At 42.8% G+C, this 24,035-nt stretch overlaps 1 protein-coding gene across 2 annotated transcripts in view; it reads left to right on the top strand.

Annotated features, from left to right (window-relative positions):
- Positions 1–24,035, top strand: part of DNAAF9 (dynein axonemal assembly factor 9) — a 2,133,167-nt gene that overhangs the window by 1,137,805 nt on the left and 971,327 nt on the right. For both annotated transcript variants that reach the window (XM_069632250.1, XM_069632251.1), the window contains exon 21: positions 20,164–20,267. In XM_069632250.1, the coding sequence (XP_069488351.1) occupies positions 20,164–20,267 (104 nt within the window). The remainder of the gene's footprint in view (positions 1–20,163; positions 20,268–24,035) is intronic.

Here is a 24,035-nt window from a genome sequence, read left to right as displayed (position 1 = left end):
TGCAGACAACCCCCAATCAGGCTCACAGGCATTCTGGCCCTTCACCCAAAGCAGACACCCACAACACAGGATGTGGATTGGGAACAACTCCCTAGCCTTTCAGAGCACTATACTGCATTAACTCCGGTTTGAGTCAGGGCTGGCCCAGACATTGTCTCACAACCAGAACCAGACACCCACGACACAGAATGTGATTTGACTCCATACTCCATTCATACAGGTTGCCACCACAAGGGTGTACCCACAACAAGCAATCAATCCCTGAGAAGGCTCCAGCCAGTCTGGCAGGAGGACGCCCCAATGTCATATATGGGCCTTCCACCCAACAGCCATTCAGGGGAAGGGAACAGAACCAGGACTTCTCAGGACTTTGAGAAACAAGGGGTAAAGCAAAAGAAACCAAGAGCCTACAGTGGCCAACTTGCTTTTGGGGAGGAATCCATTAATTCCTTTGGCAGGGTCTGGATGTTCCAAAAATGAAGGACACTCAGAGCCACTGTTAAGCCAGCATGAAGCTGCCTCCAGCCCAGACCCTTCTCTATGGGCAACACAGAGGTGCACAAAAACATACACTAAGGGTTCAAGGGTAAACCCCTACCCTTGGGTGCCCAAAGGTATCCATGGGTACTGTTCACCAAAAGGTATAAATGAAGTGCTGCACTGCCAGGGGTCCAAACTGGACTCCAGTGTAGAAGAACACACAGAAAACACCAACAGAGAAGTGACAGGACAAGGATGAGGAGGCCCGTCCCTCCAAAAGCACTTCCAGCATCACATCAGGTCTGCCATATCTGCTATGCTTAGCAAAGGCAGCCTTGGCGCACTCATCTATTAAAGTCTACCTGGCTGTTATCCCACGTTACAAACGCACGACGGGCAAGCCTTCTCTTTGGTCTCATCGACTGGTTAAAGAATTCCTCAAGACCCTGTTTCAAGCTTTCCCTACGGGAAAGGCGCCTGCCCCAGCTTGGGACCTGAATGTGGTTCTCTCCCAATTGATGGGCTCGCCCTTCGAGTCTAAGATCCTATCATGGAAGACTGCCTTTCTAGTGGCTTTTACTTCTGCCAGACGTGTCGGAAAGTTGCAGGCTCTTTCCTGCAAGCCACCGTATTTAACATTCTATCCATCCAGGGTGGTGCTGCACACTCCTCCCTCATTTATGCTCAAGGGTACCATCAAGTTTTCATCTCAACAAGCCACTAATACTTCCCGCGTTCCTTGGCTCTCCCACCTCTCCGGCAGAGAGAGAGCTAGAGAGTATTGCATTCACAGGACAATGTTTGTAAGACTTCGCAACTCTTTGTGACATTTGGACTGGTTGATAAAGGGAAAGCCCTGTCGAAGGCTTCCATTTCCAGGTGGCTAGCTGGCTGCATTTCCCATTGTCATCGGTCGCAAACAGGCCGCTTCCAGGTAGAGCTAAAGCTCATTCCACCAAGGCATTGACCTCTACTACGGCATTCCTGTCTGGTGTTCTCTTGCCCTACATCTGCAAGGCTGCTAAGTGGAGGTCTACCCACACCACCACAAGATTCAACTGCATTGACAGGGATTCCAGGGATGAGTCCTGAGTCTGCAAGCAGGGCTTTGCAATCTGTTTTTTTGAGGCAAGTATTCCAGAGGTAAGTTTCCATTGCTTCTGTAGAACTGTACAGCCTCCCATTGGTTGTGTATGTGTCATAGTCATGAGCATGTGAATCCATAAAAGATCCCATTCTGGAGTAGGAACAAGTTACTTACCTGAAACTCCTTATCTCCAGCATTGGTTTCTTTCCTGTATTCACATGCAACCCTCCCTCCAACCCCTCTATGCCCATTCTTGGTTCCTACTGCCACATTACTTGCGCTTCCATATATGAAGATGGTCTCCAGGGGTGTAGAGCTAAGGAGATCAGGTGCCATTGGCTGGGGCAGTATGACCCAAAGTGACAGCAGTAGGCTAAATAAGTGATAAGTAGTTTTTAAAGCGTTAAAGCTAAATTGCTTTAATATTACTGAGGTTTCCCAGCCTGACAAGGGGGAACTTTCATTAGCATGTGAATCTGTGAAAGATCCCCTTGCTTGTGAACAGGAGTCGCACGTGAGTAACTTGATCCTTCAGTGACCAAAACCCTCAAAAATCTAGTTTACGTAGAACCTCCATAACCTCCTCTCATAAAGCAGATCTCTATAGGTACATTTCTTTATGTCCCCTCTTAATAAGAGTAACCCTGATGCTTTCAATTTGTGTTGATATCCGCTTCAACTACTGCAGGGATAGATTTCAATAGCTCCTCTGCTCTTTCTACATGTATTCTGTGGGATGTATTTACCCATGCATGCGAGCCCTACCTCAAAACTGTGCAGTACTGACATGAAAACATCATGATGGCCAGAGCTTCCCAGAAAATGCACAGGGAAATGCATGAAGAATAGGCTGCCACTCATTTTTGCCGATGTTATGGGCACAGAAGGAAACTGCCTAAAACCACCATGGGACTACCCACACAGTAGTCTGAAACCATTGGGAGTGGCAATGCTGATTGCCAAAAGCAAACCCATAACTGTTGGGAATTCATTTTCTTAAATCCCAAAAAGGGGTGCAGTACCAGTACTCACCACTATCAGAAAGCCGGCGTTTTAAAACCACCAGATTTTACTTTTTGTAGAAAACTGAATAAATGAACCCAAAACAGGCCAAAGAAAGACTTACTGAGAGGTGGATCCAATGTAAAGTTATATTCTGAAGTGACTTGAAGGTTTATAACAAGACTGGCTGAGCTGTGGATTTCAGCAGTTTAAGTAAATTTGGACTGAAAGACACTAAAAAATCTAAATGTTTAAATTGACTGAGTGACCTACTTTTGTGTGTCACATAGGTTTCAATTGTTTAAATGTCATAGTTTTAAACTTAGAATCAGCATTCTAGCTGCATATGTAAAAATGTTTAGTTTTATTTGAATGCAGAAACTGGGGAACAGAAATGACATGTAGCTAAAAACTGGCTTAAAGAGATTCCAATTTGCCTGGCAACTACCCCCATCAGGAGTGAAACTTGAGTCACAGCTGTGTTCCCAGGCCTAGCTGCCCTTTTGCTGCTCACACCAAAAGGGATATGACACTTCCCTGATTGAATTACCTGGGCTCTGCAGGAAATTGAACAAAGCCCCGTCTTGACTCAGGCAAATGTTTTATGGCGGGAGTCGTAAATGGAGATTTCTCCTGGAAGCACAGGGGAGGGGCACTGCCTGTGAGAGCAAGCTGGCTTGGCAGAACTGGAAAAACCAGAAATTCAACCTTGTGCTGGAGGAAAACCACACCCCTTTGGGGCCAGAACATAACTCTAAAAAGATGAATAACTCATAGAGCGGACTTGTGAAAATTATTTAAATGACACCATAATTCTTGTGATTTTTCTGCCCACATTTTAAGAGGTTTTTAGAACCGGTGGCATGTTCAGGGGAGTTTTAGCGGAAAAGAGGATATTACTCAAAATATGTGCATGTGAAAAATCTGACACTTCATCAACTAATGTCCATACTCCTTGCGCACATGTGTGTAAATTTGGGGTAATGTCCGGAATTGCAAAATCAGTTAAAAAGTGCAAAATATTGCCATTTCTGAATGCAAGCCCCCAGGAAGAGCAGAGTTGGAACAGGGTATACCTCCGGTAATGCATGATGGGTGCATATGATTTTAAAACAATATGTACCTCTGCAAATATGTATTTGGTTCAAATCTAGATTTGTGTGCAAGTTGACAGGAGGAGTGGACTTTCTGCAGGCTGTAAAATGACATCACTCTGACACAACTTAGCTCCCCCAATCAGGGGAGAAATGAAAGCTTGGCCAATGATAAGTGGAGAGGGGCTGGCTAGTGATGCTGCTCACACACACCCATTTTCAAAACACATAAAAGCAAAGAGACAGGACAGATAGGGACCTTCAAATCCATTTGCAGCTGGAAGCTCTGCCGGGAAAATCCATACTTTACCTCCATCAACCTTCAGAGAGCAGACATAGAGACTTCAAATCTATCAAATTTCCAGAACCAGAGAGAGAGAGAGCTGACCCAGATCACTGTGAAGTGCAGAGTCCAGTCTAAAATCTGACCAGATCCGTGGCGTGGCCCATTTAATTCAAGAATATAGTGTGAGTACATAGAAAACTGTGCAGAACCAATCTCTTAGTTAAAATAATATAATTCAATCCTATTTTAATCTAAGTAGAACTGTCTCCTAACTGTCAACTGTCATTTGTAAAGCTGTCACTTGTCATTTTCTAGTTGCAAGCTGCACTTGTCTTTTTTTTGCACTTGTCTTTTTTTAACTTTAAAATTTCAAATCTGAAAAACGACCTTTATTTAATTGCTCATATCTCCGCGACCGTTTGTTTTAGAGACTTGCAGTAACTTTCATCTGGACGCTGAGATCCCAGGCTTTCCTAGGACCCCAAAACGATAGTGATAGTCCTTGTAGTTCCTCTGTAATCGCGCCAGACGCATTCGCAAATTTTGCCGCGATTTGAAAATTTCTCCACTTGCAAAAAGATAGCTGCTTTTGCTTTCCTCTGAAAAAAATCGTTTGCCTCATAAAAACTATCCCTGAATCATTGCAAGAGTGAGCCTGGACTAATATTAACTAGATACCACTCACCCTGAACCTCTAGAGGGAATTAAAAGCATTTTAACATATTTTCACTCCATTGCCAACACATATCAAAGCATTTTGCCTGTGTTTTCAACTTCTGTAGTCTAAGTTGCTGGGTGAACTGAATTACATTTGAATTGCATTTCTGAGAATTGTGTGCCTTCCCTCCATTTCCCTGCATTGCATAAAAGGGGGGGTGAATTGTACAAGAAAGTGATTACATTGTCTTTGCTGAAATTCTATCAAGTTATTTTCTTTACTGCATTTCATTCCACATTGCATCCATTTGAAACCATAAAAGTATTGTTGCTATCTTATCCATTTCATGTCAACTCCTTAGTGATTATCAAGAAGTGTGCTAGTGCCAGATTCTCTGTTGTTAATCTTTATCATATCAGATTAAGTGTGCTATTCAATTATTAATTTATTCTAAAGTGTGATATATATATATATTGTTTAAATTATCAATTAAACCTTTTAACTTGCAAAACAGAACTACTTCTTGGCTCAGTGGGGTCAGGAGGATTCCAAGAGAGGGGTGTTATATAGGGGTAGTCATCCAGAACGCATGAACTGGACATAAAGTTATATCAATAAGGGTTTTCATTCAGTATTATAGACTAGGCGTTGACTTAGCTGTAGTGTTGAATTGAATCCTCTTACAATTCCTTTCCCTTCCCAGTAACTTGAAGCTTGCCAGGCCGTAATAACCCTGCTTTTACCCGTGTGTAATAAAGGACTTCTTAAGAGAGTTCAATCCACTCCTTTCTTTTGGATTCCCCGGTGGTCGGTCAGAGAAGATCCGAATCTTATGGTGTTAGTTATCCAGGGTTCCTTTCGTGTTTGCAACCCTCGGGATTATTTCTTTATCTTGGGCATCAGTAACTTCAATTATATGAGTGGCAGGACAAAGACTGATATGCAAATGGATATTTCCCATTTGTGAAAGGTACAGTGAGCAAAAAGCTTGTGCTGCAAACTCTCACCTCAGAAGAGGTTATCATGTTATGTTCTCTCTGGAGAGGAGTGCCTGCTACCTTTTGTGAAATATATGAGTGGGGCCCACCTGGGAATCTTGCCGATTATCGTTAGTATGACTCTTGTCCCTGTAGCACTTTCATTTATTTATTGGTGCCTCCTCTACCTCCAGGCTAAGCATCTCTGGAAGCCAGTCCTTGACAAGAGATTTGATCCTCACCTTCCACACCAACTGGAAGATCAAGAACTGTGATCCGTTTTGCTCAGGTCACATTCTCCAGATATTCAAGCCTATGTCCCATGGCTCTTGACCACTGCTATCAGCTAAACAGAGCTGTATTGTCCTCCTTTTAGTGGCCGTATGGGTAAGGACTACGCTATGCCAAACATAACAGATGCCAAAAAGACGTCTTCCTCACTTTTAGGCTATGAGTCTGTCTATAGTACCTGCCAAATACATACACACTCTAGACTTTCAAAATGTAGGTAGGCACACAAGATTATTCAAAAGAATACACATATTTGAATGTCTATCAATTCATAAAACACAATTATAAAAATCAGAATACATGTAAAAAACCTTAATGGTTAACACAAAATTACATCTTTCCATCATTTCATTACAGTGAGTATGCATCAAAACACCTTTTGCCATGTTTGTGAGCCCAAACATAAAATGCACCCGCATTTAACTGTGTTTTTAGTACAACATTCCCCTTTTCTTTAGGAAAATAAGTGTGTCAACACTAGACATGTGTTTCTAGAATCTATATACGATTTTATAATACAGTCAAATCAATATTTCCTTTGTATTTTCCATAGATTCTGTCTTCAGGACACTTTTTCTTTTATTCATCACACAGTCATGTTACACGTGTTGCATACTAAGAAACATAAAGTGCTCCCAACCCGATCTAAAAGATTAAATAAGACAGACATACATATCAATATCATGTGACTTTGTGTAGTATGTAACAAAGCAGAAATACCAAATACATAATCTACTATTTCTTTTTAGCCCATCGGATATCTATTAGTCAAGCCCTAATCCCACCTGGATTCGAGCCATTTGAACACCAATCCCATGTGTGTTCGATGTAGCTCTCATTGTCTCCATACTTACTTAGTCTAGTTATAACTTAGCATACCCCCGTTTCTACACGGGTCTATGGTATACAACACAATGTTTATGATAATACCACCTTGATTCATAATATTGCAAAAAACAACATTCGTTTGTCTCAGACACCTATGTAATGCTCATTTTTTACTTATACAATCATAGTTATCTGAACCGCCAAACTTTTACTTACTGGCGAATATAAAGAAGTACTATCTTGGTGCTCCTTATTTGCATTTCTTAATGTATCCCACTGGATCCTCTAGAGCAAATAGGACCTGTCTTCCCAACCACGCTCTTTTTTGAGAATATCTACGCCGTCATGTATCTACGGTTCGACAACAGAAAGAAACGTTGGGTTACTACCCAGTCGTCTCCTCCCCAGTCCGCTTATTCTTATCCCTTCTTTCCTTGTTCTTACCGGGGACTACAGTGTGTGGGCGTAGGCGAACTAGACGGTGGGACGTCAGGCACCATTTAGTACTTCTTTATATAGTACTTCTTTGTTATATTTGCCAGTAAGTCAAAGTGTGGCGGTTTAGACAACTATGATTGTATAAGTAAAAAATGAGCATTACATAGGTGTCTGAGACAAGCGAATGTTGTTTTTTGCAATATTATGAATCAAGGTGGTATTATCATAAACATTGTGTTGTATACCATAGACCCGTGTAGAAACGGGGGTATGCTAAGTTATAACTAGACTCTAAATAAGTATGGAGACAATGAGAGCTACATCGAACACACATGGGTTTGGTGTTCAAATGGTTCGAATCCAGGTGGGATTAGGGCTTGACTAATAGATATCCCATAGGCTAAAAAGTAATAGTGGATTATGTATTTGGTATTTCTGCTTTGTTACATACTACACAAAGTCACACTTGATATTGATATGTATGTATGTCTGTTTTAATCAGATCGGGTTGGGAGCACTTTATGTTTCTTAGTATGCAACACGTGTAACATGACTGTGTGATGAATAAAAGAAAAAGTGTCCTGAAGACAGGATCTATGGAAAATACAAAGGAAATATTGATTTGACAGTATTATAAAATCGTATGTAGATTCTAGAAACACATGTCTAGTGTTGATACTTATTTTCCTAAAGAAAAGGGGAATGTTGTACTAAAAACGCAGTTAAATGCGGGTACATGTTATGTTTGGGCTCACAAACATGGCAAAAGGTGTTTTGATGCATACTCACTGTAATGAAATGGTGGAAAGATGTAATTTTGTGTAAACCATTAAGGTTTGTTTTACATGTATTCTGATTTTTATAATTGTTTTATGAATTGATGGACATTAAAATATGTGTATTTTTTTAATAATCTTGTGTGCCTACCTACATTTTGAAAGGGTAGAGTATGTATGTATTTGGCAGGTACTATAGACGGACTCATAGCCTAAAAGGGAGGAAGCCGTCTTTATGGGATCTGTTGTGTTTGGCATCTTGACCACTGCTTCCATTTCTTTTCCCAGACAGATAACTTTTGGGGCCGTTTAGAAACATTGTTGTCCAGCTCTGTGGGTATTTGCTCTAGCGTTGAAATGCTGGACCCAATTTCATTCAACTTATGAAATTTGACCTCCATGCGAGAAATTGTTTTTTTGATACACCCCAACGCAGCCATCACTGTATCCCTCGATGGTGAGGAGGATATGGGTATTTCCTGGGTGGATGAACCTTGTTTCCTTGGCACCATACAAGGTACATCGAAATCTGAGAACTTGACTTAATTCTCTTCTTTGTTTTCGCTGTAGCCATATTTAGGTTGTGAATACCTTATGTAGTAAGAGAATCGTAGTCTTTGTAGTATTCTAAGCGTTCATTGGAAATACCAGTACAATATTTTAAAGAAATTACTTTGCAAATCTCTTCGGCATAGTCTCAGGTCATTAGCTAAATCTAGGACCCTTGCCGGCCCAATGAATCGTCTTCAGCAGCCCTTTTGGTCAGTGAGCTTCAAAATGCATAGAATTAATTGGGATTATCGATTACCACCTTGAATCTTCTACAGTGTATCCACTCCCGGTATCCAGCTGGTCAGTCCTGGTTTGCGGTACCTTGCTCAGGAAGGTTTGGTCCCTATGCCTGCATTTAATATGGCTGCCCTTTCCTTTCTGCCGCCCGACTCCCTTGCTGTTCCTTGACGGGGAGGGGGGGACCATCCAGCATGAGTTTGCCCCAGACCGGAGATCACTGCTTCCCAGAGATGACGGGCCCAGCTGCTTTCTCAGGCAGCACTTCCTCAAATGTTCATGGTAGGGGCCCGTTGGTACTCCCCTTGCTACGCTGCATACGCTGCCCGAGTGCAGATCCCTGCACGTATCTCTCCTTGCTGCCGGGCCTTGTGTCGGCATTTCAAGTAACTACCTCCCTGCACTTGAGCTACAGCCCAGGCGCAGTCTTCACAGCAACGGCAAGGGGTCCACCTACTGGACACAGTCCCCCTCAAGAGTCTCAACCACAGTGTCAGCCGGGCTCATTCCATCATCGATCTTCTGTCATTGTGTAGGTCTTGGTTGCCGGGAGAGGGTCTTATTCAGCCAGTCGTTCATATCTTCATGGTGCCCCAAGACGTTGCGGCCATATTTGAATGCATTTATTTGTGCATTTAGTTTCATTAAAGATCATATATTTAATAGAACCTTGATTGGCTATTTTTATTTAGTACCACCGTACTATAGTTATTTGTGTTGCATCTGCCGTCCATGTTACCAATAGAGATGAAGGAGGTGTACCCATCTGGCTCTGGCTGTTTTACTTTAATGATTGTAATCCCTGCTGACTTTGTAGTAGTATGGACCCGAGTAGGCGCTTTAGCCCATACTCATGCCTGTACTCCTTCAGAACGGGAGTCCTTTCGTCACAAAGGATTTCTGCAGGCTTCATATATACTGCCCCTGACAGCCAGTCAGTGTCACCAAGCAGAGCAGACAAGGAGGCACACTGTTGGCTAAAAAAGGTTCCAAAGACAACTGACTCTGGACAAGATGTATCTAACATGAGGACTCTGTGGAGGAAGGACTGATTAATCACAAAGAACATTACTAAGCGAGAAGCAGTTTGTTCTTTACGTCCTAGATACCCACAGCTTCCTGTTCATTAATTGAAAGGTGTGGCAGATGGCACAGGAATCACGCCAATACTCTGAGACAGTTCATATTACTTTATCAATGTGCCCTGTAGCCTGCTTGATTTCTCTCCCTTTATTTTGTCTTCAAAACACCTCCTAACCCAGGAGTTACCCGGCTTAGTAGATAGACGTTACTTATAGATAGACATAACGCCAACACTTTGAAGTTACTCATGCAAACTTTATTTTTTTTCCTCAGTGTATTTCATAACACCCTCCAGGCTGACTAAAGCTGGTGGTGACCAACACAACGGTGGGAAAACGTCCCTTCCGCTTATTGCTTAATATGTGGCTTACTTCTTTTCTCTGTGACTCTATGACCTGTATTTGTTAGTCCATAAACTCTGTCAGGCTGAGCGTTTATTTGTTTTCTTTCCTTAGTGTTAGGGAGAATTCTCTGTAAAGGCTAATTTCCAAAACCTAGTGAGTCCCCCAGCAGCTTTGCTGGATTTTGGGGGTTTATTTTTTCTCCTGCTTACTCCCACTCTTAGACATGATTTGAGGTGTTCCTTTATCTTTCCATGTGTTTTATGGGCTATGAGGTCTTTTACTCCAAAGGGTCTCATGTGTTTTTGATGTGGGTTACACAGCACCCTCCGTGCTGTAACCCAGGGGTGTCGTAGCGACCCCCCAACATAGACTCCATACCCTGGGACTGACTACTGTCTCCCAGGCAATGTAAAGTCACCATTGGCTTTACTATTCCCAAATTATGAACAGAAACCAGTAAAAACCATCATATTGTGGACGTACTGGTCGGGACAATTCGATTGCCCCGGGGTCTGTGGTTCGAGGGGGCACATCTCCATCCCCCCTGATCGAGTTTTGGCTGGTGGCAGTGGATACTACTTTTTATATTCGACCGCAAATATATCTCTATGGGATTTTCCCATTGTTCGAGGCTACCAACTTTAATTATTTAATTCTTATAGCCTCGAACATACCACCAGTTTATTTATTTAATATTAATTCACCGGTTGGTATTTTTTGCCAGAACCCGATTCTATAATGGCGTTTGTGTTCTCTTCTGTGACTCGAACCCAAGTCGAGCCCTTTGTTCCACTTTTTGGCAGGCTTCTCCACAGAAGCCTCCAAAATTGGTGCCACTCTGTCTGGGTACCACATGGGGTGCGCGAGGGGGTTTAGGCACCCTGGACTGAGTTACCTTGGTAACTCCAATGTCGCGCTCTTGTGTGATTGGCCCAAGTGGTGAGCCGGCCGGCTCACCACTTTTCACGTTTGATTGACAGCTAGGCTGAGTGAATGGCGGTGTGCTGCATAAAAGCAGGGCTTTGGGGACTGGAACTTCAGAAGTCGCCACAGGACCTAAGAATCCGAGGAGGGAGAAGCTGAGCCGACCTGCAACGATGACACCACCGGTGGAGCCCTGCTGAACCGTCTCACCACTTTTCCCGACGACAGAGGAGATCTCCAGTCCGGAGAGTCTTCTTCCTTTGACTGGTGGGGATAACCAGTTTTGCCGCCTTTTCACCTTCCTGGAGCATCTTGTGGCCGCCTTGCCCGTGCCAAGCACCCCGGCAACCGGAATACCACGGTTTACCACTACCGCGAAGAGAAGGGTAGTACCTTTTAACCGAAGAACTCCACGGCTGGTTTCTTCCCAGGCAGTGCAACGACCTTCATCTTTCCTCCACGGCGAGACCTCCTCTTCCTCTGGACGAAATACCGACTTGCACCTGCTGCCAGGAACAACTGCCCCCGCTGGAGCTTCCTTCACACTTAAGGTACTGTGTCCCGCCTGGCTTCCCTTGCGACAGATCGTTCGGGGTGACAGTAAAGCCTCGCCTTTCTAACCTGGGCTAGGCTGGGACAACCTAGCTAACTTTCCCTGACTTTAATTTCATCCTTTTTGGTGCGAACTATCTACAAGACTCTTTGGGCATAACCCCACTGTGTGAACCTGGACCCTTTCTGCTTGCTCTCTCCAAGAGTGGGCCTTGCAATTGACTTCCTTGCTCTCCAGTAGAACTCTGCCTATCCTGCATTACTGTGGTTCTTTTAAAAGTATTGAAACTTGTGTGCTTCCTTAACTCTGCCTTTTTCCCTCCCTTTCTTTATAACTTATTAGAGTGCCATCTTATGTTAAGCGCTCACCTCTGTCTGAAAATAAGTGGTGTTTCTCACTAAGACTTGTCTAATAAGTGAATAGAGTTGTATATATATATGATGGTGACTGTGTGCTGAATTTACTTACCTCTTTTTGCTAGTGTAAATCACAAGTGTGTCTTTAAATAAATAATTATATACTTTTACACCAAAGCTCTGGTCAGTGTTTGCTTGTGCTACTGTGTCTCTGTACCTGTTGTGTATACTCTACATACTGCCTAACTCTTCTTGGGGGAAGTCTGACTGCTCAGCCACAGCTACCAAGTGAATCTGTGTGGTACAGACTGCTACCAAGTGGGTTTACTGCCAAACACCTGTAGTCTTAAATCTTTTACATTGGTCCCTAAGGGAACTGCACAGGTTTCTGCCTAACACTTAACACGCCTTGTTTGCCTCAGGATTCTCCCTCCTGAATTGCCCCACAGCTTCAAACGTGGGCTGAGTAAACTTCTGCAATGTTTCCCCTGTCAACGGCAAAAGGGATTATCAGCCGCTTCTCTCCAACGTCGAAAACTCACAACTGTCTCTTTTCTCGTCACAGCCCAACGCGGCTGTATTAATTAACAAACTTTATTTATTGACGGTTTTTCTTCACGGGTTCTCAGTATGCCCACTCGTAGCTTTGTTCCTCCTTCTATCGCGCTTCCTGTCACAAACACATTAGAGAAAAGCACGTCAGCCTCTCACTGCTCCTCTCTGTTTCGCTGCTATTTGCTTCATTCATTCCTTTTTTACCCTCCTCCAGTCAGCCTCAAACCCCTTCTTTGCCGTGATGCTTTGCGCTGCCTATTCTCCTTCAGCGTTCAGCTCCTTCACCTTGATCCCTTTACAAAATGTAAAGCACCTAATGTCTGATCTATCTTAGTCTAACGTAAAGCAGATTTGCCTTCCCTTCCTCACTCTTGGAGTTCCTAACACTCTCCCTACTCTACCCAATGATTTCAGGGACGTCATTTCACCAAAATGCCAGGGGTAGCAGAAGTGACATCACGCGACCCTTGACCTCTGATGACATCACAGGAAGTGATGTCATCTGACCCCACCCCTAATTGATATCGCAGGAAGGGATGGAACACGACCTTTCAACCGTTGACAAAACAGGAAGTGGCATCACATAGCATTGTACACTACGAAAAATATGGTTACAATATCACTATAATGTGATGTACATTTCATACAAGAATGGATCGCCATATGTATCGTTAAGATCATTGTGTATAGGCCCATATTTTGAAATTACTGTGAATGCAAGCAGGCGTAAATGACCAAATGATAATGATGTGTTATTATATAGCACTTACGCTTAAGCGCTTTATATAGAAAAAATATGTTTCTTTTGTCTTTTTTTTTTTTAGAGGTCGCAAGGGAGACCTCAGGGTCGCAGTTGCGACCTCTGGCTATCCCTAAATGACATCCCTGAATGATTTAGTGTTCTATAAGGATTAGGAATGTATCCTCCAAATACTTTGCTCTATATGCTCTTGCACCTGTCATACTCTGCTCTTGCTTCTCTTCTCTATACCTTGTGCTACTCTACTCCAACTTCACCTACCTCTGCCTTTAATTCTCTACTCTCCTTTCAACTCGAAGTTTGTTACTCCTTCTAAGCTTGACTTAAACCCTTATGTTACTCGACTCTCCTCCCCACTATTGTTCCCTCCTCCCCACTATTGTTCCCTCCTCCCCACTGCTGTCCCCTCCTCCCCACTACTGTCCCCTCCTCCCCACTGATTGCCCCTCCTCCCCACTACGGTTACCTTCTCTCTCCTCTGCGCTACGGTTCCCTGTTCCCTCCTCTGCGCTACGGTTCCCTGTTCCCTCCTCTGCACTACGGTTCCCTCCTCTGCACTACTGGTTCCCCCCTCTGCACTATTGGTTCCTCCCTCTGCACTATTGGTTTCACCTCTGCACTATTGGTTACTCCAGTTCCTGCTCTACACTGCTACTCTCTTCTCACCACTACTACGACTTTCACTACCACCCCCTTACAACTACTGCTTCTTCACAGCCCCTCACCTTTCACTCTGAGCCGTACACTTCACAATCCCTCCCTACACTGTGTTCTACTAACACTCACCACGCTAATACTCTCACACTGCAGTACCACTTCCACACCTTAGCCAATGCCTCACCTTCTCCAGAAATTGCCTCCACAATGTGCCACTCTTTCACCCTCCTACTAGTCTCTTGGTTGTCCACCTCTGACCTCACTCAAATAATCCATAGGTCCTGCTTCCTGCAGGGTTCTACTATCCCGCTCTTTCTGGTATTGGTTCCATGTCCCTCTCAAATCAGCCTTTATCTTCCTTGGGTGTATCAGACATTGGTAAAACCATAAGTAGTGGTCTAATCCTGGGTACCCCTGAGGAAAGTGGCCCCAGAAAGAACTCCCCTTGTTGTCTTTGTTGTCTCTGGTGGTACAGGGACTGCCTGTGAGTTTGAGCAGGCCGGCCGGGATTTCCAGTGAACACCCTTCAGTCCCCCTGCTGGATGTAGCTCCCTGCCATGGTTCTCTCTCTGTGATGGGCCACAGCGGCAGTGCCAAGCTGCCCCGCTGTATCTGCTTGGGTTTGTGGGATACGGTGCAGGGGATCGTTGTTACGGCAGTGTGCTGGTAAAACCTGTGCTTTCTTTAAACTGATGTCGGTTACTGGTTCCGGACTCTGGCTTGGATGTTCCAGGGACAATGTATTTCTACAAAAAGTGGAACAACGCTTGCGTGCACCTAGCAATGGAGGCATGAATTTAGACCGAGGTGCACTGCAAAAATCATACTCCCACAAAGGGATGGGGGGGGCGGCAGGCAGGCTTTAGACTGAGATATATACTTCGTGGACACACTATCTGGGGTTCTGTTGCAACGAATATAGCTATGCAAAGTGTGAGACCTGCCAAACTATCTGTGTTCCTTTCAATGTCCCCTTCATTTTGTTTTGGCTGTTGGTAGTTTTTGTATTTCAGTACGAAAACACTGAAAAGAGCAGGAAAACTCTAACCTCTGGACCAGAGTATTATAATAGCATCAAAAAACAGAACGGATATGTCCAGAGAAAAGTGTATTTAGAAAAAATGTATCCAAATTTATTTAAGGTGATACAACTATTAAAGACTAGTGAATAAATCACAAAAAATGATTACACACTGATCATTTTAACATAGCAAAACAGCAGCAACAATATGCCAAAAATTGGCTAAAACATCACACTCATACTTCACATACATGGTGCATTCATTCACACGCACATCATCATACCGTGGCATACATCTAAAATTCTAAACAACCAAAAACAAAACATGGTAAGAACAACTGGGGAAAAGGAATTCATGGCTAATCCCCATAATAACACACATAATTGCAATGTTTACAAACAATAGAAATAATTCATAGACAATCTATTGTCAGGGTGGATAGGAAAAAACAGATGCAAAGATCTTATCCCTGTGGAATTTATCTCTCGACCGGTTTCGACGTGTAGTGGTGGTTAACTGAACGTCTTCCTCAGGAGGTAGGTGTGACCATTCTCTAAAACAAATACACAAAAGTGGCTATAAACTACTGCATGACAACTCTATGCCCACTGCCTGCTACAAACAGTTAATAAAAAGACTGCAGCTAGCAGCCTAAATTATTAAGAAACAATTAAGGACCGTGTATACCATAATGAAAGTAAGCATGTACAGCACCCACTACAACAGCTGTGTATATCAGAACAAGCGGGTAAGTGACTCCCAAAAGTCTTTAATAGTTGTCTCACCTTAAATAAATTTTGATACATTTTTTCTAAATACACTTTTCTCTGGACATATCCGTTCTGTTTGTATTTCAGTATGCCAGTTTTCATATGGATTATTTGGGAGACCGAAGAGGAATGTCACATGGATGTATAAGTGGGGAGATCTCTATAATGCAAATAATTGTCACGTTAATTTTATTCTAATTAAGAAAATACACTTTGGTTTAAGGTAATAATAAAGTAATATGTCAAATATTGGATGTGAAAAAATAGCTGCGATGTATCCATCTCATTAAGTTGGTACAACTTTCATGTGACTATGAATCAGATTCTGCTAGAGTGCATGTCATTTTTGATCTAATTCAAAGCTGGTTGGCACATAATGGGCTTGCTCTCAATGATGCCAAGACAGAACTCTTTTTGGTTGGTATGCAACAGGCTCTCCAAGTTACCTCTCGGGTACAGAAATTTCACTTTTGCGGGCTGTACTATCACTGTCCTTCCAAAGAGTAAAACACTGGGAGTATACTTGGACTTGTCGGATGTCTCAACCCACTCATCCAAGACCTGCGACATCACTAGGCATTGCTGGCAGCAGAAACATCAGAATGGCCACTGGAAAGCATGCTGCTCGCCAGAAATCACCAGAAAATGCGCAGTGAAAACCTGAAAAATAGGCTGCCATCCACTTTTGCCCATTTTAGTGAACACCAGAGACCACTTCCAAAACCCATCCTTTGGCTGCTCACAGAGCAACCTCTTTGCCAGGGAATACAGAGCTGTCTCAAAAATCCGTTTTTATTTGGTGTCAAATTTGCTAAAATCATGGCTCACAAACCACCTAAAAAGATCCAACCTCCTTGTTGGGTGTTCCACATCATTATACTGCAAGAATCCACATAAATCCAATGTCAGAAAGAATCATGTGTTATTAGAACAAAATCCACTTTTAAAGATATTTGATGGAAAGACAGCTGTCAAAATGGGTGTAGTACCGTTACTCGCCTCTGTCAGGTGCTGGCGATTTATAATTCTGTCAGGAGAGCTGTGTTTCAGAAGTTAAATATGCCAAAGAAGAGAATTCCATCAAAATGCCATATAGAGTGCCACACATTGATTTAATGTGGAAAAAGACTTGATTTAAGATATGTTGCTTATTTTAAGTTTATAAATGTCTTTTTTTACAAGGAACTATGTTGCAATTGACTAGAAGGTAACCTTCAAACTTCAAGAGGCCTTCTGTTCATGGGAACCCTTCACACCTTATCCCTAGACAAAGAAGCTTCCTTCTGCCCTTGGCCAAGAGATTGACAGACTGGTGTGAACAGGAACTAGCCAAGGCACCCTGGCATGTTGCTCTCAGTCAAGACAATGGGGGCTTTGGGATGAATAGGGATATGCGGATTTGGGTGTGACTGGTCAACAACTGCTCTGGGAGAAACAAGACATGTGACCCTCTGAGTCAGCCAGCTCTGGGGGCGGGGACAAACCATTGTGGATTCAGGTAGCCCAGCAGATATATGTTTTTATAAAATTGCGTATAACAAATTTTAGCAAGCTGACAAAAATATGAAACTTTGGGATTCTTAAAATGAAAAATTCACCCACAATCTAAGACTAAGCTGGACGCCATGTGATGTTCTGAGACCACACCCCCGGAATTATTAATATTGCAGCTGCAGTGTTTTTGCTATGAACGTAAGAATTTACAGGAATGTGCCCAGAGAGGATATGCATGCATGTATCAAATTTGGTGCAGAACCAATATTGGGAAACACACCAAAAGCGTGAATACGTTGTCATTTCTGAACTAGAGCTCTTAGGAAGATCAGAGTTGGACAAGAATGTACCTTAAGCAAAGGGGAGGGATTTCAGTTAAGCCATAAACATGACACCGGGTGACACGCTGATTCTTTCTCCAGTCAGGGGATGGAGAATCCTCTAACCTATCAAATCCTTAGGGGGTTGGGCATAGAGAATCAGCCTACCCACCCACTTTGGAAATCCATAAAAAGAGACTGTTTAGGACAGATAAAAAACACTCTTTTTTCCACTACTCACCGATTCCTGCGAAGCACTCTGCCAGACCAGATCCAGACAATATCCCGACAGAGACTGCAGACTCCAGATCTAGATCCAGAGACCAGAACTCTAGAATCCAAACTCTAGAACCTTGAAGCAGAGAGGCCTAAACCAAAAGCTGAACTCTTCTCAGCAGGCCTGTAGAATCTAGCAACCTGATTCTCACATTCAACAGCCAGGCTGAGCTGTTCTATTCTAGCCAAGAACCCTGTGCTAGAACCAAGGTCTAGACCCAGAAAGTAGAGCTGTATCTAAGACCCGTCAGATCCAGTTCAAGAGGCCACAGACCACTGTGCAGGGCTGAACGCAGAACCCATAGGCCCTGAGACCTGTCCGGTGGCAAGAGTGAAGCCAACCAGATCTTTGACGAGGCCATTCCATTCCAAAGCCTAGGAGTGAGTATCTAGTCTAGAACTGCCCTTAACCATCTCTTGGTTTAAAGTCATCCTCTTCCATCCATTTTAACCTGTCCAGAACTGCATTATAGAATCTTGTGTCCATCCTGTGTATTTCAAATCTGTAAAGCGCGATCTGTCATTTGGAAACCTTGACTTTATTTCTGCAAAATCTACCTTCACAAAAACATCCGTAACTTTTGAACCGCACGTCCTAGAAGTGAAATTTAACTGTCATTTTAAAGCTAAGATCTTAAGCTGTCCAACACACCCACATGTCAAAATAGCTGCTGCTTGTTCTCAATTGCTGAAATTCGTTTTCAATTTGATAATCATTCATGAATCATTGCTAGTGTTAACCTGAACCAATCTAAAGTAATTCTCACTAGTGCTGAATCTCCTTTAGTGAATTAAAATCAATTTGGCATATTTTTCCAGTCATTGCAATCACATTCAAAAGTATTTTTGCCTGTTGTAAAATCATACCTGTTTCTCTAAGCTTGCTAGGGGGAACTGGAATTGAACTGCTTCTTGATTGTATTCCTGAAACCTGTGTACCCTCATTTCCATCTCTTCATATTGCATAGGGGGGGGGGAGTGAGTAGTCACAGGTGAAAAAGTGACCATATTATCTTTTGATTGAAATCGTATCAAGTTTATTTCTTTGTTGCATTCTTTCCCATCATTGCATTTCCTTGAAACATATAAGGTATTCTCTGTTACAGTATCCTTCATATTCATACTCATAAGGGATTAAAGAGATTGTTAATTTTGTAATATTACCCATTGCTGATTACTGTTCATATTCATAAGTGTGCTATTCAAATATAATTTTGTTCATAAAAGTGTGATATATATATATTGTTTAATTCTTCAAATAAACCTTTTTATTTGCAAAACAAACCTACTTCTTGGCATCATCTGCATATTTGTTTGGCCTTTCAATTCTGATAATAATTGTGCCACGCTCATTCACACAATAAAAAGCGCAAAAATCGATTATTGTGGCTGCCTTCTTGTGGGTAATTCACAGAGCAATATTGCTAAACTTCAAGTCTTGCAGAAAAGCGCTATGAGGATTGTGGCCCATTTTAATCAAAGAGCACATATTTCCTCTGCTCGCGGAGCGTTTCACTGGTTACCAGTTAAAGACTGCTTACATTTCAGGGTCCTTACAATTACTCATAAATGCAGCACATCTCAAACGGAGGCTGCACGTTAAACAACATTGAGATCTAACCAGAGTAACCTTACCTTGCCCCGCATGAAGCTAGAGACGGGCTGGTAAATGTTCCTTTAATTTCGTTGCCCCTCCCTCCTTAATGAACTGCCCCCTCATATAAGATTTGACTCTTCTCCAACATTCAAGAAATCTCTGAAGACCTTTTATTTTACTTGAAGCCTTGTATGGTTTAATGGATTTTATTGGTGCTTCTTGGCCTGCCCTGTTTCACTCTGGGTTTCTTCCTGGTCTTATTTGTTTCTATTTTATGCTGTTTTGCTTTACATTTTTGTATTGCTCTGTTTATCTCTGATGTTATCCAGCTTTTATTTTTTGGATCTTATTCAGCTCGTTTTTCTGTTCTTGTTGGTGAGCCTTTAACCCCATGCCTTCTTTCATCCTTATTGTTTTTGTTGTATGTTTTTTTTTGTTTGTGTTTGCGCATATTTGCCCATGGGCCTGAGGCTCTATATAAATGAACATAATCATAATAGAAGTGGACTACTGCTAAAATATATATATATATTTATATATACAACCGTTTGGGATTTCTCTGTAATGCGCTGCATTATAGTTGTGATTGTGTGGCTTTTGAAGACTAAAGACCAGCAGCATATTTTAACTTCATAAATATGTAAATCATTGTTCGAAATGTTTTTTAAAATCTTTTATTCTGATAATGAAATGCATATTGTTGTGTGTATGCTTCTAACGCTAACTAACTGTGCCTTTCTTTGAAGGAAAATTATACTTCTTTTCCGGTGGCCTTCTGTTTCTTCATCCACACTATGGAAGCATAACAGTTTCAAAGACGCACATGAATTCGATCAAGTTTTATGATGGGGTAGGTGTATATTCAGCAATTGTACACCTGTGAGATCATGTATTCTACTTCACCCCTATTGCCAAGTTTAGGAACCATCCTTAATTTCCACAACTTAGTGGATTGGATGGACCCACATCTTTTTTTTATTTGCTGTTAAATATGAAGAAATGTTGTTCAATTGTGTTTACTGCGACGGTTCTAGTCTCGCCAATCATTCTTCAGTTGAGCCCTTTTCTACAGACACTGAGGTCATGTGATGATTAGCTTTAATGACACAGTAGATCCATCAGCATATACTCCAGATGCATTTCCTCAACTGGTCACCTCTTCCATGTTAAAGTTAGTCTTTTATGTTTTTCACGATTGCTTTCATCAATGATATGATATATGATACGGCATTTATAACGCACCTATACACAGTGCGGAAAGTGTGAGGGGGAAAGGGGATGGGGGAAAGTGCAGTACATAGGATAACCGTAAGCATAAATAAAACAATAAATAAAAAATGCGGCCAGCTGGTGGCAAATGCAAAGGTAAGTGCAGACATCGGGTGTCAAGTGATGTAAGGGGGCTGTAGGGATACAGAAAAGCCGCCCCTGAGTGCAGGGTTGCTAGTGGGGCAGTGCAGTTTGTTTGCAGGGGAGAGGAGGAGAGAATCAGAAGCAAAGGGGAAGGTCTTGTGGTGCTTCCGAAACCAGAGATGGTTCTCATCAAGTTTCAGAGCGGCAGGGAAGCTGTTCCAGAGGGAGAGTCAGCAGAAGAAAGAGATCTACCACCAACTCGTTGCTTGGAGAAGCGACTGATCCTGAGGGATTTGGAGGCGGATGAGCGAAGAGCTCGAGAAGGAAGATATTTAGGAAGAAAGAGTTTAAGGTATTGAGGCCCCTGGCCTCAGCAGGCCTTGTGGACAATGCAGAGGGTTTTGAACTTAATCATCGCAGCCACTCTGAGCCAGTGCAGAGTTCAGTCCTGGAGAGATAAGGACCCTGGGCTTGAGGCCAAGGACAAGTCTTGCAGTCCTGTTCTGGATGAGTTGCAGAGGGTGGAGAGTAGAAGCAGGCCGATTTAGATAGAGGCTGTTGCAGTAGTCCACCCTAGAGAGAACCAGAGCTCTGGAGACAGTGAGCATCTGGGGGAAGGAGAGGAAAGGAAGAATGATATGATATGGAATTTATAACACTCCTATACACAAGTGAATACTTCTGAGGAGGTGCAGCAGATAGTGTGAGTGTAATGGTCTTGACCATGTACCCTTTGCACACACCATATCTCCACCATGGGATCTAAATTGATATTGAGAAATTTGGAATAGCTAAGCCTGTGAGTGGGTCCTTTCAAGAAAATGTATAAATGTATATAAGCAAGTTAGTTTGTCACTGAAATATATATGTAGAATAAACCATTTGACCCAAGTCACATGCCACATCACTATTAAGTAGCCATCTCTGGAAGTTCCTCTTCAGTTCAAATCTGCTTAGATTCACATGCTTTGCATAGGCCACCGTCTAGTGGTTGGTGCAGAGTATTACATATTATTTCGAATTCGAAAAATGGGCATCGACTGTTGCGTATATTCGACACTATCCCTATCCTACCTGTGTGGGCACCCATGATCCTTCTTGGGTTAATGTCCTCAGATGTTTTTTCCCGCAATTGAGGTTGGATCTGTGACAAATCTGAGGATGTCGTCCTTTCTTTCCTAGGGGGAGGCCTTTTCCATGGGGACAGGGCAGTGCGTCCACAGTACAGTAGTCCTCCTGGGATTGGTGCGCCGAGGACGGATCACACGAGGACGGAATCCCCCTATGGGATTGGGGACGATCATCAGGGAACGCATTAACAATCTTTCACCTCACCCTACCGCTCTACTATCCCCTTCCTCTATACAGCTTTAATATATTCCTGCCAAGTTAGTAAAAACTAACGTACATGATAATGTTGAAGACCTAGACAGTATGGAGTGTTATGAATAGGGCCAAATGGACCTGTATAATTATTGCATATAGCCAAACTAACATGCCTAACACCATTGATAATAGGAAATATTGTGCAGTATGACAGACGGTACTGTGATGAGGAAGATGACCAGGAGTACAAAGATCACTTGCGAGCATTGAACGAGCTGTCTAGTCTTCGAATGTCGGTGATTGGTTTTAAGGAGGATATCAGTCCAACGCAGGAGTTGCACAACGGTTCAAGCTGCAGTTCAAGTTCTGGCTCAAACGAAAGGGCTCTAGCAGGGAGGTATTTGGGGAGAGAAAGTTGGATGTAGCGGGCTCTCAGTCCCCAGAAAGCCTTATGGATGATGCAGAGGGCCTTGAATTTGATCCTAGCAGCAACCTGAAGCCAGTGGAGAGAAATTAGAGCTGGAGAGGTGCGGTCACTGGGCTTGAGGCCAAGGATAAGTGTTGCTGTTCTATTCTGAATTAGTTGAAGGGGAAGAAGGGAGGAAAAAGAAAGATTGAGGAAGAGGCTGTTGCAGTAGTCGAGCCTAGAGAGGACCAGAGCTCTGTAGACCTTGCGTTTCTGGGGGAAGGCGCGGAAAGGGAAAATGCCTTTGAGGAGGTGCAGCGGATAGTGGGCCTTCTTTGCAAGGTCTGCGATGTGAGGAGAGAAGGAGAGAGAGGAGTCCAATATAACACCAAGGTTTTTGCCTCACAAGAAAGTGAGGGGAGGGGACCCACAGAGGGCATCCAGATGGAGGGAGGGAAGGTGGGTGCTGGGGTCCCAATGAGAAGAATCTCAATCTTACTGGCATTAAGGTAGAGATCATTGGCAGCGCACCATGACTGAATAGCAGTCAGATGGTCAGGGTTGAGAGAGGAGGAAGAGGAGGCAGTTTGCCTGGACCAAGCAAGAGAGGCTGAATCATTAGGGAGGCGAAAAGACGTTTTGGAGCGAGTCAAAATCATTGAGGAGAAACAGAAATAAGAGACACAGAGATCGTAGGATGTTCTGGACACATAGGGCGAGGAGGAATAATAGAAATGAGTGTGTCTGGAAATCTAGAGAAATACCAGAAATAAGAGAAATGTTAGTGTGGTGTTGGGAGATTTTGTAAACAGGATAAAAATGAATACGAGACGAGAGGCGAGCAACAGTATGGAAACTCAGAAATAAGACCAGGGATAAGCGAAAGAGTCAATCCTAGTCTGTGCGTAGAGGGGAGAGACGACATGCTTGAAATACTCCTCTGCTTGAAGTGATATTCCGTACTGGGGCACGTGTGTCGAGAGGCACCCTTGGATTGAGAGTGATGCAAACGGATTAAGCAGAGAGAATTTGTCACTGGCATTTATTTATTTATAAAAATGTTTTATTGCAACATTTAGTTTATTTCAAACTTTTATCACAACAATCCTTTACATTTCATTAAACCTCCTAATTTACAGTTTATATTACAAAAGTGAAAAGAAGAATTTTTCAGTATTAGTCCAAAGTACTTAAATCCTGAGTTAGTTCATCGGGAAGAAAACTGCTTCATTTAGGTTCACTCCAAGATTTTATCAAGAAAGTTTATTACTGAGCAAATTAAATGCACAGAACTCCCGCTTAAGATCCGGAGCCACCACTCGTCCATGTTATCACCCACTGGTGCAAATTGACTCTTGTGTGTTGACCTTTGAGCCTTTAATGCGGTACATTCTGTTATTAAGTGTTTAACTGATTCAGTACTTTCCATGCAGAATCTACATACATCATCATTTGGATTTCCTATATGTCGCACCATCAGCATTTGCTTTGTTTTAAATGCATTCAAGCGCAGTCTTAGAAAACCATTGCATG

Source organism: Ambystoma mexicanum, chromosome 6q (assembly GCF_040938575.1).
Source record: "Ambystoma mexicanum isolate Mex_15411 chromosome 6q, UKY_AmexF1_1, whole genome shotgun sequence".
In the NCBI taxonomy this organism is placed as follows: Eukaryota; Metazoa; Chordata; class Amphibia; order Caudata; family Ambystomatidae; genus Ambystoma; species Ambystoma mexicanum.
The sequence above is the reverse complement of the archived record's forward strand: the minus strand, read 5'-3'. Positions and strand labels throughout refer to the sequence as shown.